We start from the raw sequence: 14282 nt of genomic DNA, 5'->3' as shown, positions 1-14282 counted from the left end.
TGTTACCACATAATGGGTAGAAAAGAATAAACAAATGAATGACTGTAATAACAAAACATTGCAGGTACTGAATAGAGTTGTATGACTCTGGAAAAAAGAGCCAAAAATGATTACTCAGGCTGGCATACAGAGAAAGGAAAGTGCATGAGTTTTGAAGTAAAAAACCTGGGTTTGGATCCTGGCTTCACATGTACCTAAAATTCCTTATCATGAACATGAGAATAATTCCTCACAGGGCATTGTGAGATTTAGCAAGAAGAAATTTAGCTCTGGTGTGTGGCGGGTAATCCATAAATGATAGCTGTGGAGACTGTAGAGGTTATTTAGTTAATACCTCACAAAGAGTTAAAAAGAGATGCTGTTCATACTGAAGTGGCAAAAAATGCTTTCTTTAGGTGTGTTGTCACACGTTAGTGTTCTAATCTGTTTTCAAGTGGAATCTGAAGTCTCTCTTTAACCTTTAATCTGTGTGTGGATGTTTTGTTAACACATCTGATAACAGAAATGCTCTGACATGGAGGTGTTTCGTTCTCATGTTCTACTCTAGGCAAGTTATTTCTGCCTTCTGAAAATCTACATTATCTCTGGTTTTTCCCTAGATTTACCATCTTCTATATAGAAATAATTTAAAATAATAACATAATATTGTATTCCCGAAAACTCATTTTAAGACCTTGACTCCTTCTTGGTTTGTTTCAACCAAATGATCATTGGTCTCTTAAGAAGCATTGTATTCTCTCCATTATTTCCAAATAAAGCTAACATGTGTGAATTATAATTTAAGAGCTTCCATATAATTAGTTCATACATCCCTGCAAGATTGGAATTATTATTAGTATTCCAATTTTATACATGATAAGCCTGAGATCTCAGATGCTACATGATTACCAGATCACAAAGCCAGCATGCTGAAAAGCTGATGAGCTGTGCCCCTCTAGGACCTGCTGGGGCAAAGCTAGGGATGCCCCCTTAAGGAATCAAATGCATATAAGCGCACGTTTCAAACCGCACAGTATGAAATGCATGTTGTGTTATACTCCACAGACATTCTGATTTTCCAGTTTGCTTTACCCATGTCACAATCTAAATCAGTCTCTCTCTCTCAAAAATTTTGTAGAACTTCATAAATGCAATATCTAATTTTGTGGCCACTTGATAATCTTATATAAATTGCCAGTATTACTTTTCCTTCATCATCATCATCATATGCAAATCTGTATGTTTTCATAGCCTTTAACTGTTCTCTGTTCTCTTTTCCTTTCATTCTCTCTATCATTCATTCATGAGAAATACTTAGCAAAGACTGACACATTGCACTTGTTTATCGTATTCTTTTTGACACTTACAAAAGTTAGACATGGATCCTTTCTTTAAGAAGTTTGCAGTTACCAATCAAAATGATGGAACTAAACTGAGCTTTTAATTTTTTTTTTTTTTTTTTTTTTTTTTTGGCTCTAAACACACAGAAATTCTGCATTAAAAAAAAAGTCTTAAATATATAGCCAAGCTCAAAAGAAATGTTTTTAAAAGGTGCAAAACTAGGAAATTCATAGACAGGGTGCTTTAAAGCAAAACTAATGCCACAGATGGTCCACTGACTACTGAATGCAGATATGTGCTTGAGGATGGGTATTAGAACACAAACAGGGAAAGGTGACAGGAAGCCAGACTCCAACAAGGCCAGCGCCTGAAATAGAGCCCCCTGCATAAATCTAGGGCTTGGCAAAGATTTCGCTGTCTACTAACAAGGACAATAAAACTAAACCAACCAGCCAGCATGGCAAGGAAGCTGAAAGAAATAAGAAACAGAAACCTGCATCACATCAAGTGTGGAGTCTAAATTTAAACTACATGAGTCTTGCAAAAAGTGTTTAAGCTGAGAAATTAGCATAAAAACTGCTCCAGAACAAGTAAAATGCTTATACCCATGACAGCCGCAAATGCTAAAACTCTGTAGAGTCCCATCCACAAGCCAGAACCCATGGGATTCACCTAGAAGACAATACATGCCAAAATAATACATGTTAGATATGCATATTAGCACCCCCCAAATTTGAATAAAACATCTGAAAGAAACTATAAAATAAACATGTTTAAATATCTAGATATGTAAAGGAGAAATACCTATGGAAAAGAACAGAAATGTTTGAGAGAGAATTGAATAGAGCATTTCTCAGCTCAACATGAAAAATACTGCCACTAAAATTAAAACACTGTATTAAACAGTAGATTATATGGAAAACAGATCTGAGAAAATCACCTAGGAATGCAGTACAGAGAGATAAAAAGCAAGAAAATATGAAAGAGAGGCTAATGTGGAAAACATGAGGAGAAGGTCCAACATACTGCTAACTGGAGTTTAAAAACGAAAAATAACAGGAACAGGATGGGGTGATATTTGAAGGGACAATGACTAAAAACATTTTAGAACTGAAGGAATACTTATATATGCAAGTTGAATAAGGACATTGAGTCCTGAACAGGAGAAATAAAAATCAGTCTGCACCTCGGTACATCGTCATGAAACTGCAGGCATCATATAAATAGAGAAAAATTTTTAAAGCTACCAAAGAGAAAAATGCAGGCCACCTTCAGGAGAACGACCATTAGACTAACAGGAAATTTCCCAAAAGCAACAATTAAGGCCCATGTGTAGTTGAATACTGTCAAGCTGGAAATCCATAGCTTTTTAAAATATCATCCAGGAATGAAGGTAAAATAAAGACATTTTCAGACAAATTGAGACCAAAGACATGAGACATGAACTTTTGTTTTGTTTTGGGATGGAGTCTCGCTCTATCACCCAGGCTAGGGTGCAATGGCTGACTTTGGCTCACTATTACCTCTGCCTCCCAGTTCAAGTGATTCTTCCACCTCACCCTCCTGGTAGCTAGGATTACAGGCACCTGCCATCATGCCCAGCTAATTTTTGTATTTTTGTAGAGACGGGGTTTCACCATGTTGGCCAGGCTGGTCTTGAACACCTGACCTCAGGTGAAATGCCTGCCTCAGCCTCCCAAAGTGCTAGGATTACAAGCATGAACCACTGCACCCAGCCCCAGAACATTTATCAACTAATCACTGCTGAAAGAATTACTAAAATACATTCTTCAATAAGTAAGAAATTGAACTCAGGAGTAAAGTCAAGAAGTGAGGGTGTTCAGAGAAACACTGGGGAAATCTAAGCAGACCTGGAGTGTGTGTGTATGAGAGAAACTAGATTTAACAGTGATGACTTAAGGTGTGAAAACAGCATGTATAGCTTCTAAATCCTGTAGAGCTATAGCAGAGGGGGCCTGTTGGGGGAACCCATCCCCAATATTTCAATGTAGGTTCTTTCTATTTTCCATAAGTGTCAGCTAGCTGAGAAATAAAGAGAGACAGTATAAAGAGAGGAATTTTACCGCTGGGCCACTGGGGGTGACATCACATATTGGTAGGACCATGATGCCCACCTGAGCCTCAAAACCAGCAAGTTTTATTAAGGGTTTCAAAGGGGGAGGGGATGTAAGAACAGGGAGTAGGTACAAAGATCACATGCTTCAAAGGGCAAAAAGCAGAACTACTAATAAGGGTGTAACAAAGATCACATGCTTCTGAGGGAACAGGACAAAGGGCAAAAGCAGAACCAGTGATAAGGGTCCAACAAAGATCACAAGGCAAAGGGGAAAAGCAGAACTACTGATAAGGGTCTATGTTCAGTGGTGCATGTATTGTCTTGATAATTTTTTTTTCTTTTTTTTGAGACAGAGTCTCGCTCTGTTGCCCAGGCTGGAGTGCAGTGGCCAGATCTCAGCTCACTGCAAGCTCCACCTCCCAGGTTTACACCATTCTCCTGCCTCAGCCTCCCGAGTAGCTGGGACTACAGGCGCCCGCCACCTTGCCCAGCTAGTTTTTTGTATTTTTTAGTAGAGACGGGGTTTCACCATGTTAGCCAGGATGGTCTCGATCTCCTGACCTCGTGATCCGCCCATCTCGGGCTCCCAAAGTGCTGGGATTACAGGCTTGAGCCACTGCACCCAGCCAGATAAATATTTTAAACAACAGAAAACAGGGTTCGAGAGCAGAGAACCCACCTGACCACAAATTTACCGGAGTTTTTCCCCACCCTAGTAAGCCCGAGGGTACTGCAGGTAACCAGGGCGTATCTCAGTCCTTATCTCAACTGCATAAGACATACATTCCCAGAGCGGCCGTTTATAGACCTACCCTCAGGAACACATTCCTTTCCCGGGGTATTAATATTCCTTGCTAGGAAAAGAATTTAGCAATATCTTCCCTACTTGAACGTCTGTTTATAGGCTCTCTGCAGGAAGAAAAATATGGCTTTTTTTGCCTGACCCCACAGGCAGTCAGACCTTATGGTTGTCTTCCCTTGTTCCCTAAAAATCACTGTTATTCTTTTCTTTTTCAAGGTGCACTGATTTCATATTGTTCAAACACACTGTTTTACAATCAATTTGTACAGTTAACATAATTATCACAGTGGTCCTGAGGTGACATACATCCTCAGCTTACGAAGATAACAGGATTAAGAGATTAAAGGCAGGCATAAGAAATTATAAAAGTATTATTTGGGAACTGATAAATGTCCATATTAAAATGAAATCTTCACAATTTATGTTCCTCTGCCACAGCTCCAGCTAGTCCCTCCATTCGGGGTCCCTGACTTCCCACAACAGGAGGCTAAAAAGCTAGTAGATCAATCCAATGAAAGGAAGAGAAAGAGAAAGAAGGGAAAGAGGAAGGAAAGTAGGTTAAAATGGTAGAGAACATCCAAACTTGTCAGTAATCATGATAAATAAAAACAGATTAAACTGAGTTATTAAAATACAGAGACTCTCAGATTTCTGAATCCAGCCTTTTGTGTTTAGAAGATATGTGTGAAATATAATTACGTGGGAAGTTTGAAACTAAGGGATCAAAAGAAGGGTGGACAGCACACCTGGTAAGTTCTAAAGAGAGCAAGAAAAAGAGGCAGACAGCGAAAAAAACAATGTGAAGATCAGACAACATTTTTAAGGCACAAAATTATTAGGAATAAAAATGGTGTTACTCAGTGCGAGAAGGAAAAAATGAGTAAATTTGGTAAAGAGTCAAATCACCACAGAAGACACCCAAATGATGAGTAAATACGGAATCTACTGGTGATAATGGAAATGGAAATAAAAGCAACCATGTGCTATCTACCCATTCAACCTCCCATCAAATGGAAAAAAAATGAAATTGGATAATGGCAAGCATTGGTGGGGATGTGGAGTAAGGGCATGCTCATGCTCTGCTGGTTGGAATGAAAGCAGGAGACATGCGCAAATCTATGACTCAGAAGTTCTGTTTTCATTCTGTATCCTATAGAAATGACAAGGATATTCCTTGGGCATCATTTGTGATAGTAATAAAGAGCAAACAACCCAAGTGTCCATCAGTAGAGCAATGGATAAGTAAAATGCAGTACATTCAAACAAATGAAGCTCGAAGCAGTTAAAATGAATTAACTTAGTTACCTGTATCAAAATAGATACATCTCAAAGTTATTGTTGAATAAAAATAAGTTGCAGAAGGATGTGCATATCTAATTTCAAATTTACATAAAACAAAGCAGTACTGTATGCTGTTTTTATAGATACACACATGTGTAGTGAAATACACACATCTGAGAAGAAATGATAATCACCTAGACTGGGTGGTTCCCTTCTTGAAAGAGGAAGAGATGGATGGGATCGGGGAAGAAGGCAGAGTGGGCATTAACTCTGCCATGTTTAATTTTTAAAAATCTGATGCACATATGGCAAAAATAGTAGCATTTGTTTACACTGTTAATTCTGGATGGTAGATTCGGAAGCTCCTGCTGTTAGCATATGTGTGTGTTTAAAATATTTCCTTAATTTAAAATGGCTTCTAGCTTATTGGGGGAGAGGAAAGATATATAATAATGCAGAGAACATGTTTTGTGTTTCATTATGGGTTCCTTATAATTGGCATTCAGAGTTGAGATGCAAGAGATTTCTGCCAATTGAGGGGAGCCCCAGAATCCATCCTGGAAGAGAGATCCCCACATTGTTTTCCGGCAGATGCTGCCTGCTTTCAGTCACCCTTTAATAGATCCACCATCCAGACCTTGTTTTCTGTTTCTTTGGCCTTGGTCAAGTCCTTTCTCATTTTTCACCAATAGTGTCTCTTTCACTTTTTACAGTCTGGTCACCATGAACCAGTAGTTACCCAGGGCCTTACAAAACGTTTATTACTTTGAGGGAAAACATCTAAAAAAAATAGTGATGCCTTGCTTACTTCTTAAGCAAAGAGAAAATAATAACTTCTGTTTTTAGATAACATGGATTTTTATGGAAGCATTTGGACAGTGGTGTGAGGGTATTGTTTGGTTGTGTGTGTGGAAGTATTTGTATATGTTGTGCCAAACTCCCTTGTCATTTTTTCTCTTTATCAGAGAGATTCCATTTGGTGTTCTCACCTTTTAAAGTATTTTTTAATTTCCCTTTTAAAACTTGTTGATGTAAATAGTTAATAACATGTTCCATGACCTCTGTAAGGAAGGTCCATGAAGAAATAAGATTGGTCATCCCCGTCCTATGTTCATAGCATCTAGCTCAGTCCTTTCCTATAAATGCTGGATATCTGTGGCTGAAAAGGAACAAAAGTCTGTGGGCTTTGCCCCAGATCACAGCAGTTTCTCTGCTTTGTGGATGGTCTCACTATAACACACTAAAATCCTAATCAGTCAGTATTACTCTTGACATAAAATGAAATCATGGCATACTTTGAAAGGGTTGCTTTCAGTGCTCCTGACACATTCTCACAGGGTACAAGTAAACAGCCCAGCAGTATTGGTCTAGAAGCAATTTACCAATCACTATGAAAAGCGTCTAACTTGTCTTTAAAATACACATCTGCTCCATGTTGAAGCCAAAAGGAGAATTCTGAGTCAGATCTCTTATTAAGCTGCCTCAGGCTGCCAGTCTGGGTTTGATAATGAATCTTGCATTCTCAGACATTTTCTTCTTTTCCTTTGCAGAGAGAAGATGCATCAGTCTGCCATGTATGAACTATGCCAGGGGATGCACCAAATCAGCCTTCAGTTCGTTCGACTGCAGCTCACCTTTGAAGAATACACCATCATGAAAGTTTTGCTGCTACTAAGCACAAGTAAATTGATGCCCATCCTGGCACTGTTTCTGTATTACCAGCTCATCTTCCCCATAGGGTGGTAGCCTATATTTATTGTATTCAGGTAGTTGGTACCAAAAACAAAAACAAATCAAACAGAAACATTGAAGAAATTGGAGGAAGCCTTTGACCTTTGATGAACTAAGTTACTTGCAAAGTATGAAGCTTTGGGCATGTGAAAGAGCATATCCCAATATTCCTTCATCCATCCAACCACTCAGTGTTTATAAAGTGTCTGTTACGTGTATAGTAGGATTGGGCAATTCAGGAAACACAAGGGTTAATGAGGCACAGTCTTTATTCTCATGGATTTTGTACTCAAAGAAAAGTTCAAAGATTTTTTTTTTTTTTTTTTTTTGAGATGGAGTCTTGCTCTGTTGCCCAGGCCAGAGTGCAGTGGTATGATCTTGGCTCACTGCAGCCTCCACCTTCCAGGTTCAAGCGATTCTCCTGTCTTGGCCTCCCAAGTAGCTGGGATTACAGGCATGTGCCACCATGCCTGGCTAATTTTTGTATTTTTAGTAGAGATGGGCTTTCGACATGTTGGCCAGGGTGGTCTCAAACTCCTGACCTCTGGTGATCCACTAGCCTCAGCGTCCCAAAGTGCTGAGATTATAGGCATGAGCCACCATGCCTGGCCAAAGATATCTTTAATACATATGGAAAGTAATTATTTACTATGATAGAGGTAAGGAATGTAATGGTGGTTCAAAGAAGAGAAGAGCACATTCAGTTCTGGGGATCTGGGGAGGGACACGTGATGCAGCTGGATCTTGGAGGGTTTTGCAAGAGCCGTAGGTTGGATAGAAGGTGTGAGATGGCATTGCCGTGAACATCAGTATGAATGAGTGTGGACCTGTGGGGAAGTCTATATAGGCAGTAACACTTAGCGGGGAGGGGTTGTTTTGCCTTCCACTTCTTTATTTTATTTATGTATTCATTTATTTTTTAAAGGTGTATCAAGTTATGTTAGGTGGAGAGTCATGGGGAATAAAATTGGGGAATAAGATTGGGGTGTCAATTAGACCAAAATATTCAATGTCTATTGAAGAAATCTGAACGTCATTAGGTGGGCAGAAGAGGGCAATGCTGAAGGCTTTTGAGCAGTGGGATGACAGGATCAAAGCCGTATTGTATGGCTTTATAAGGGTCTCTCTGGTGGAATGGATTCAAGAGGAGAGAGACAGGATGGGAGAGAGGCAGAGAGACAGAGAACTTAGCCCAATTGGAAGCACAGAGACCTGCTGGGAGCCTGTGGAAGTAATGGGGGGCATTACCATGACTGGTAGTATGATGGACAGGAGGAAGTGGAGTCCAGAAACATTGTAGAGTTGGCCTTGGCAGCTGCCTAGGAAGGGAAATAAAAGTGCTGTGGGTCAGAGTGACACAGGTTTTGAGCACAGAGAAATGACTAGCCACAGTAGTGATGCCATTAATAGGAATATGTTAACATCAGGACTTGGAGTAGATTGTGTGAAGTGTAAAATGAGTTCTGTTTGGGATAGGTTAATTTTTTGATACCAACTCTGTGTCCTGATAGAAACAGCCAAAAGATGGGGACAACTGGGGACTGGGACTGTGAAGACAGGTTTGAGCATGGAGATATAAATTTGAAATTATCCTTATAGAAAATTGTAGTGTAATTCCAATGGTGAGTGGGGTTACCATCGTCCAGAGAGAGCCAGTGGAGCTGTGTTACAGGAAGGTAGCAGAGGCTGCAGGACAGAGACAGAACTGTCAGAGAGGTGCAGATAATGGGAGAGTATATGGTATTGGAAGCCAGGAAGTGAGAGTTTCCAAAAGGGGTGTAACGAACAGCATGGCCTCCACAGAGAAAGTTGATAACCCTGATAGAAGGCCACTGGAGTTGACCGTTAGGCATTGGGCAGATGCTAGCATGCCAGGGACTTGCTAATTGATGAGAAGCTTTTTTGGGCTTCTGGAACCAAGTATGGGAGGAGAGAAGTTGATGGCATAAAGTGCCAGAGGAGACAAGAGAGGACAGGATTAGCTTTGACAAGGATGTGCGGCAGTTGTAACTCCGACAACAGCACAGGAATTTTCCAACAGAGGGGAAAGAATTTGAGGAAGCTCCCATCAGATGAGGGCGAGACCCAGAAAGATGACAGGAGACAGTGTGGAGAGGAAAACTCTGAGCCTTATGCGATGGCCACTGAGGAAACTGAGAAATGTTCCAGATGTTAAGAGCCTGAAAGGGTGCCTCGGCAAGTGGCATGGACTTCAGAGGAGGAGAGAGTGCCTAGTGACAACTTGGAGTATCCAGTCTGTGCCTAGCCCTTGCCATGGGTCCCTGAAAGAGAGGTGTGGGAGAAGGGGCAGTGATCAGTAAAGTCATTTGGAGAAAAGGGCCAAGACTAGCCAAGGTACTCAGGATTGAATGCATATGAAGAGCTGCTGTTTCCAGCAGAGAGGGACTGGGTCTGCGGAAAATAAGCTGGAATCAGGTAGCGATCAAAGCAGGAAGAGGGGAGGCAGTGGTGACATGTGTAATCATCCTGCTTCACCTATGTTTGGCACCTTGCAATTTGCAAAGTGTTTTTCCATATATTATCTAATTTAATGCTTAAAATCACCCTGGGAGATTGATAGGCCTTTTCTAAAGTTGACAAAACGGAGGCACATAAGTGTGATGTGTTGAATATCCTCTATGAGCTAGGACTAAAACCGATGGCTTGGGACTTTACCTCTAGTGTTGTTCCTGCTACCCTAAGAGCAGGCGCCAAGAGGCTGAAAGGCAGGCGGATGGCAGGTGGCACACAATGGCAGCAGTGAGGGCGGAGTGTCCAAAAGGCAGAATCACAGACTCCGTAGCAGAGGGGGCAAACCGGCAGTCCTGGTAGGGAGGTGGGGCCAGCAGTTCACAGCTGTGTTTTATTTGGCCAGCACAGGGTTTTGGGGTTGCTTTTGGCCTTTTGTTTTATTTTCATTGAATTCAATTGCCCGGGGCAGGGCGTGTTCTCTCCAGTTTGCCACAGGCCCCACCATTCCTCACTAATTACACCCAGCCCCATCTCCCGCTGCTCTTGTGTTTACAGCCCCTCACCTGCAGGGTCCACCTCCTGCTCCACTCTTCACCAAGGTTTCTGTTGTTCCTGATTTATTCTTTCTGGAGTATAACTTTGGAACTATAATCTTTAAATTCACTGAAAAAGATTTTACTCCTCTTCCAAGCTAGGTTATTAACCATTACTGGTTAGAAAAATATGTTTAAAATTATGACAAATGGATGATAGAATATAAATGAAACATTTTTTAAAGTGCTTGTGGTACTAATTCTTTATGAATGTTGACTACTCAATCTAAATTGATGTCTTATCCTTTTACATCTTTTTACATATTCACTCAGCCCATAATAGATTCTGATATCATTTTGAAGCTACTTGAATTAATTTATTAGCCCCCAAGTAGCTCAGTAGTTTGAATTCTGATTTTTTTCAATGCAGAAAAAGCAAAATGAAAAGGTAGGAAAACATAGGTGCATTTTGTGAACCATAAAAACTGCAGGCTTTAGTAAGCTTGTTTTGCTAATCTGTGATATAGAACACATGAAAATTTTTCATCTCAGGACTGTCAGATGCACACCTGATGTCCAGCGTATCAAAGTGTTTCGGGACTGACATCAGAGGCTCTCATGTTCTTGAGGAAAGCAGACTTCCACCCCAGTTGCCTCTTTGCTCTTCTCCAGATTTTGGATGATTTCCAGCAGCTCTGCTGCATTTAATAAGTAAATTCAGAAACTCTGGGCAGAACTCCAAAATTTGAGGTTTTGCTTAAGTTCTCTTTATTTGTGGGTTTGTTTCAACTTCTAAAAAATCTGGCTGGGAAACTGTTACGCTATATTTCAGTTACAGCAATAATATATAAGTAATACTGTTTGACAAGTTGTTATAATTTTTAGAATTTTTGATCTACAACTATCAGAAATATAAATTTGGTTAATCTTAGATGTACCAAATGGTATTGAAATATAATAGTGAAACTTATTTATTCTACCACTAGTCAGCTTTTCATGTATGGGGTGATGTCCATATAAGTATCTATAATGAAAAACTAAACATTTACTTTGTACAGTTTTATAACTTAAATGCTAATCTGTGGGTGGGAAGTGTAAAATATCTGCAAACTTTTCCTGTCTTTTAGAAAGTTTTAAGTTAACATTAAAATTTTGGTAGAAATTGGATTTATGGTTTTACTATTAACATTCTGGTTATTACTGTTATTTTTTTTACTTTTAAAATAAAGTTTTATTTTAAGGAGAAAAAATACTATTTGTTATATAATGGATAGCATTTAACATTTAATGTGAATGTCAAATATTTTAAACCATAATATTGTGGCAGCCTCAGGAATTTGTGCAGTTACTATTAGGGATTTACTTTTCCCCTCACAAAAATAGACTTAAATAAATGACAAATCAAAACTGTCAACAATTAAACTCAAGAAGATTATTAACATAATAGTAGAAGTTAATTTGCAAGATAATCCATCTTTTTATAGGATAACAGGGTTTATTTGGAAACAGCAGTATGCCTGGCTTCCAGGGTTGCACAGAATGCTCAGAACCATCTCAAAGTGCTGATGGCCAAAGTAAATAATTATTTATACCAGTTATGGGAAATTAGAAAATATAATAGGTAATTAAGAAGTGAAAGTACGAGCAGTTTCAAAATCAGAATGTTAACATCCCAAGATGAATTTTCATTAGGTCTTTATCTCCTAAAAATAAAATTCTAAGTGATTTTCTTATTCAGTGTTAAGGCATAAACGTAACTATTGGCTATAGTGGAAAAAAAAATACTTACATTCTGTCCTACACCTGGACTTCATTTCTTAATAAAGTACTTTCACAAATGTCCTGGGACCTGCTTCTCAGTGGGTCACAGAAGCACTTGATAAGCTTACAAGTCCTGAATTTCAAAGTATTCTTTTTTAAGTGAATTTTTTAAAAAAACATACGAAAGCTAGCCACCACATAAAAGGAAAGAAGAAAATATTATCCTTAGTTTTCTACCTTATCAAAGATACAGATGAACATGGTTCATTCTCTTTGAAAGTTTTAAATTTTGCCTTGCGTGCAGAGCCACTGTTGGTGTTCCCTCCTCACACACATAAACCAGTGTACATGAATCCTAACTTGCCAATACCTCAGAGATAAGAAAATATATTTTAATGTACAGACGCTTTATGAGGTTGTACTGGGAGGTCATGTGCCTTAGTGGTCATGCGATCCTGGTGCAAAGTGGATAGAAAGTGCTTCTTTGTAAGCAGCATCCTCCACTTCGTAGATGGCCAGTTCCCCCGAATGTCTTTAATATTTGAACTTGAGAATGAAGATGTTGATTTCTAATTCTAGTCCCAACCTAGATTGTCTGTGGCTCTTCAGTTATCCTGGAAAATCAAAATATATTTTCCTATCTCTGAGGTATTGGCAAGTTAGGATTCATAAACACTTGGATGACCAGCCACAAGGCAATGTGGCATTGTGGTTAAGAGAAAGGCTTTGGAAACAGACAGACCTAAGTTGATACCACCCCTTCTCTGCCTTTTTTTATTGTGTCCATGGGCAAGTGATTCAGCCTGCAGTGTTCAGTTTCCTCATCTGTAAAATGAGAATGATATAACCGTTATGTCATAATATTGGTGTCAGGGTTAAGTGAACTAGTCTGTGCAAAGTGTATGATAAGACACATCTGATAAATAGTTGTTGTTCTTTGTGTATGTATGTGTAGAAGTATTTGCCAGTAGACAACTGCCATATTTATTCATAAATGCAGTTGAGATTTAGTATCTAACCTCAAAATCAGTATATGGCCTTACCTGCTAAGAAGCTAAAGGTTTTCCATCCTTGAAATTTACATGTCTGTTTTCCTTAACACAGTTCCAAAGGATGGCCTCAAAAGCCAGGCTGCATTTGAAGAAATGAGGACAAATTACATCAAAGAACTAAGGAAGATGGTAACTAAGTGTCCCAACAATTCTGGGCAGAGCTGGCAGAGGTTCTACCAACTGACCAAGCTGCTGGACTCTATGCATGACGTGAGTAGAGCCCCTCCTTGGTTCCTAAGTGAAGGATCAGCAACCACATACACGCCGCTGGCCAAAGGAAACAGAGACTGAGAGTTTTCAGAGTGTCATGCTAGACCCCTGTTGACTCCATTAAGGATGTCACCATGTCCAAGGGGCTGAAGAAGAGACCCAGAGCCAGGGAATGAAACATAGGGTTTATTGGGTACTTACATACAGGATGGGCCAAGAGTAGTGCAAGAAAACCACTCCCATTTATAAAAAGCATTCAGGCTATATAGCATTTCCGCCTAGCAACCTCCATTTAACCCATGACAAAGGGCCTCGATCCCCTGGATGACCTACATTCCAAAGAATGGGCCAGGGATTCAGATGTCCTCTATAGATTAGGAGTGAATCTCCAGGTTGGCCACTCTCAGATTCCTTAGCTTAGAACCCTGAACACATATTCTTCTTAAGCCATAGGGTCATTCTCAGGGTATGCTTGAGTTATTGCTGTCAGGTGGCATCTGCCATACACAGGGCTTTGGGAAGAATCAGGGTAAATCATCTGGTGGAAAGCAGCAAGAGTTAAAAACTGATTAAGTTTAAAAAAAAATTTTTTTTTTCAAATAACCTTTGGAACAAACCTCATTGACAGCAGAGAGTATTCCCTGGACCAGGGAAGGCCCTCAGATTTGCCACACGTGTCAGATTGAGTTTCACATTTTTGCTCGCAATTTAGAAAATGTTTGGTTAATAAAAATGTTTGCTTTAACATTGCATAAATAGTGTCCATCTTCTACAACTGTTAATCTAATAACCCAATCTTTCAAAAACATTATTAGTGGTTCAGGGCCAGCTTGGATCATCTCAATCTTTGCCAACTTTTGAATCTTATATTCATTATTCTTCATAGGAGTCACCTTTCTTGTCTTGTGTGAATACAGAAAGGAGATTCTAAGCTTGTTTCTAATTTAATCAATTATAGATATAGCCGAGGTGGTTTTAGCAGTTTCTACAAAATTTTGATTTGGATAACTTGCTTTGTATGTCATTTAAAATATGCTTCTTGT

At 39.5% G+C, this 14282-nt stretch overlaps 1 protein-coding gene across 8 annotated transcripts in view; it reads left to right on the top strand.

Annotated features, from left to right (window-relative positions):
• The window catches only part of NR3C2 (nuclear receptor subfamily 3 group C member 2), a 365999-nt gene that overhangs the window by 315456 nt on the left and 36261 nt on the right, over positions 1-14282 (top strand). For all 8 annotated transcript variants that reach the window (XM_074040565.1, XM_015450892.3, XM_015450891.4 and 5 more), the window contains exons 7-8: positions 7031-7161; positions 13082-13239. In XM_074040565.1, coding sequence (XP_073896666.1) covers positions 7031-7161; positions 13082-13239 — 289 coding nt within the window. The remainder of the gene's footprint in view (positions 1-7030; positions 7162-13081; positions 13240-14282) is intronic.

This window comes from Macaca fascicularis, chromosome 5, assembly GCF_037993035.2.
Source record: "Macaca fascicularis isolate 582-1 chromosome 5, T2T-MFA8v1.1".
Lineage (NCBI taxonomy): Eukaryota > Metazoa > Chordata > Mammalia > Primates > Cercopithecidae > Macaca > Macaca fascicularis.
Note: the sequence above shows the minus strand (reverse complement) of the source record. Positions and strands in the feature narration are given on the sequence as shown.